Source organism: Dipteris shenzhenensis, chromosome 25 (assembly GCF_047967505.1).
Source record: "Dipteris shenzhenensis isolate YYH24624 ecotype China chromosome 25, Dip_SZ_1.0, whole genome shotgun sequence".
In the NCBI taxonomy this organism is placed as follows: domain Eukaryota; kingdom Viridiplantae; phylum Streptophyta; class Polypodiopsida; order Gleicheniales; family Dipteridaceae; genus Dipteris; species Dipteris shenzhenensis.
This window is the reverse complement of record NC_141620.1, coordinates 3053260-3056655: the sequence shown is the minus strand read 5'-3', so window position 1 is coordinate 3056655 and position 3396 is coordinate 3053260. Positions and strand designations below refer to the sequence as shown.

Genomic DNA, 3396 nt, shown 5'->3' with positions numbered 1-3396 from the left:
AAGAAAAAAATAAACAAGATGGACAATACCCTACCACATTGTTTAATTGTTTAAGGGTTTCCGTATTCACGTTTCACAACTACAAGATGAGTAAGAGTGGTGGACTTAGGATCGAGAATGAATACAACTCGGGGGGATGACCCCATAGAGCATACTTACCCTTAGAGGCTACTCATCCATGTAGACCGTGCAAGTATAGAGATGGGCCATGCAAATCAATAAGTGTGGTATCAAGAAAAAGTGTGGACGGTGTGGTATCGAAAAAGGAGTGTCGATGGTGTAAAGGGTGCTTTAGAGGAGGCATGCGTGAAGACGAAATAGAATAGTCTTTGGGATGTGTGTAAGGAAGCTGGTTGCTTCTCCGTTGCTGAATATAAGTGAGCGTACCATTTACGATCTCCTTGACCGCCACAAACTGCAAATCCTCGTCCACCATGACTACGAAGCCAAAAGTGGCGGTGAAGGTGAAGAAGTTGGACATAACAAATACGAAAGACGATTGTATGTATCATCATCAAACCCAATTTCTCCTACAATCGTCATAACTCTCTCATTTGCTTTTACCAGATCTACCTGCATAATGAAATCTCCTTAATCGTTTGTGTTTCCGTGCACCTTGCCATGCAGGGAAAGTAACCCCGTACCTTCCTTTCGCTTTCGTCAATTATGGAAGTGACAGGAAGTATAATGGAATTGCGAGACCAAGTCTTCATGATATTACAGAAACTCCGCGCGACAGAGATTGGATCCGTAAAGCGCGATCGATGCCAAACGATGGAAAATGTGTGTGTGTCTGTGTCAGCGTGTGTTTGTGTGTGTGTGTGTGTGAGAGAGAGAGAGAGAGACAGAGACAGAGACAGAGAGAGGGGTTTGGGACAAAAGGTCGACAAGCGCATTTGGAAACAAGTGCTTGCTGCATGTAGCTCTGATAAAAAAACGTGGGTGGCATTCCCACGGTTTCAAATTTGACGTACTAATTAACTTGGATGCTATGCACAACCCGCAGTTAAAAATCCAGGCGAATTTGTTTGGGAGGTGCAACATGAGTTTGAGGGCGGGGATGCGAAAGAGATAACTGTGACCGTTTATAACTATGCTCTCTATCGATGGGACGACTACTTCATGGGTACCGCCACGTAGGTCACTCTCCTTAATCTTCTTCTTTCCTGGAAAATGAACGAAGAATGATTTTATTTCTTTGATTGAAGGAAACGTTATGGTACACTTGTAAGTCAACAAGAGAGGATAGAAGCTAGTGTAGGTGGTGGCCACTCTGATCTGGTGGGAGTACTCGTGAGTGTGTGGGACTTTCACAAGCAAGAATGTAGGCTCTTGTAAGTCTACAAAATGTGGAAAGTAGGTAGAGTATGCAAATAGTAGAATTGATTGTATCGATTGATCGGCAATACATTGATATATGGAGGTTGCTTGTGATAGTTACTAAGACGTATGCCGATTGGCATCACCCGTGTGTGTACAAGACCTTAATTGGTCTTAGTTCCTACACTCCCCCTTAATACCAATGAAGTCTTGAAGAGTACCTTAATTGGTCTTAGTTCCTACACAAAAAGACAGGATAGAAGGATGCTTTGGCTGCGGGTTGTGGTGACTCTAATCTAGTGGGCGTGGCTAGTGGCGAAGTATGGGAGTTTTGTGATCTACAAGCATTGTAGAGTAGATATCAAGCATTGTAGACTGTGGCCTTGTAGATTGTAATAACGATTTTATACCAAAGCCTCAATGGGAAAGTAGAACTACCATCAAATAATAGTATCTGCACTATCAAGAGTATACTTTTCTTCTTTCCTTAAACGTCCTAAACTTGCACAATGTAATATGAGGTTTTGTTTCGAATTTGCAGAATTCCCTTATCAAGGGTGCTTGTGCTACGCCAACCTCAAACCGGAACATATGAGGTGTTAGATGATGCGAAGAATAAGCCCATAGGAAAGGTGGAAGTCGATCTCAAAGTTATTGAATTGTAAGTTCATGATAAAAGTACACCTTTTTAACACTTGCTAGAGTGTTTAATTTTATGTCAGATTTTTAATGATATATACGTTGCATATGAAGTTCTTGCTTTTTATTTCATTCTAATATAGTCAATGGCGGCATTCAATGACAGGATCAAATACAAACTAGCACTAAAGCTATGCTACTAGGATCTTAATTTAATCTAAGATGATAACCCATCATAATCGTATATGGTTAATCATCTACTATATTGAATGTTCAAATGTCTTTTAGACTCATACCTTTAAAGGATTCTAATATGTTGTCTTATGTGTATGCACTACAGAAAATAAAAAGCAATGAGGTGGCTTACATCACACATTATAGAGGTGAGAATGTTTGTTCTAAAGTAAGGTGTTGTACCCTAATATTAACATTAGTGGAAACCTTTTTTATTCAAAGTTTTCTTGTTTGTAGGTTGCACCCAGAATTTTGATGAGGTACTTCCAAGACATGTGATACGTTGTCCAAAAACTTAGTTCCTAAATGGGTTAATGATGGATACAAGTATTTTTTAGTGACAGTACATTTGACATTAGCATAGGTGCATGATATGCCTTCACATATTTCCCCTATTTTGGTTCATGTGCAAGTAATAGAGTGACTCCCTTAGGTAAAAAATGTATGACCAACCTTTTTACAACACTTGGCATTGTCCATGATGACCTTAATGTAATGCTTTTTTTATAATACACTTCAATAAATATATGCTAAGCAAAACTTTATAAAAGTCATAACGATGTCACAAGATAGCACTATATTGTTGGCTAAATAGGGTGGCATCTCCAATTTTGATGACTACAAACTCGTGAGTAAAAAGGTGCAGGTGTCTTCAAATTAACAAACTTTTGAAAGCTTTTGATAGAGTTGCTATATCATATTATGCTTAACTCGGGGGGGTCACTATGTATGAACCCTCTATATCATGTGCCTTCAAGGCCTATTTGTAAAATCCCTTATCTGTAAATTTTTCCTTAATAAAACGTACCCTTTTTCTATACAAATCTGTAAATTTTTTTACATTTCATTTTAAATGCTCCCTTATGTATATTAATTTTTTAGAAATTTAGGAATTAAAAATATCCTTTTGTTGAACTCACGTGATAGGGTTACATCTGATGAGTGACCCCCCCGAGATGCTTAATATCTAGTTTGGTTTCTTCAAATAGGAATGTCATTCAAGTACTAATTAGTGAAATGACATTAATCTTTAGGGGAAATAGGCCATTTTACAAATATGAACAATTTCCTTGTAATAACCCCCTAGAAGTATTGACTAATTATAATTTTCAAGATCGGCATATGAGTTGGGGGAACTGTACAAAAGGTAAATTGATTAAATGAACTATGGAAGGAAACCTTGATTGCTATGCTAGAGCCCTA

At 38.2% G+C, this 3396-nt stretch overlaps 1 protein-coding gene across 1 annotated transcript; it reads left to right on the top strand.

Annotated features, from left to right (window-relative positions):
• The first annotated feature begins 340 nt into the window (after positions 1–340).
• LOC147885312 (uncharacterized) lies at positions 341–2717 on the top strand. Its single transcript, XM_087396931.1, has 6 exons — positions 341–501; positions 628–783; positions 1007–1136; positions 1862–1981; positions 2300–2342; positions 2431–2717. The coding sequence occupies exons 1-5, from the start codon at positions 435–437 to the stop codon at positions 2304–2306; spliced, it is 480 nt and encodes a 159-aa protein (XP_087253057.1). The 5' UTR covers positions 341–434; the 3' UTR covers positions 2307–2342; positions 2431–2717.
• The last annotated feature ends 679 nt before the right edge of the window (positions 2718–3396 follow it).

Bases quoted from the DNA above. Each gene is read 5' to 3' on its own strand.
- LOC147885312 (XM_087396931.1), top strand. From the start codon at position 435: ATGACTACGAAGCCAAAAGTGGCGGTGAAGGTGAAGAAGTTGGACATA. The intron at 502-627 runs GTATGTATCATC...CTTGCCATGCAG, and splicing joins AACAAATACGAAAGACGATT to GGAAAGTAACCCCGTACCTT. The intron at 1,137-1,861 runs GTAGGTCACTCT...TCGAATTTGCAG, and splicing joins TACTTCATGGGTACCGCCAC to AATTCCCTTATCAAGGGTGC.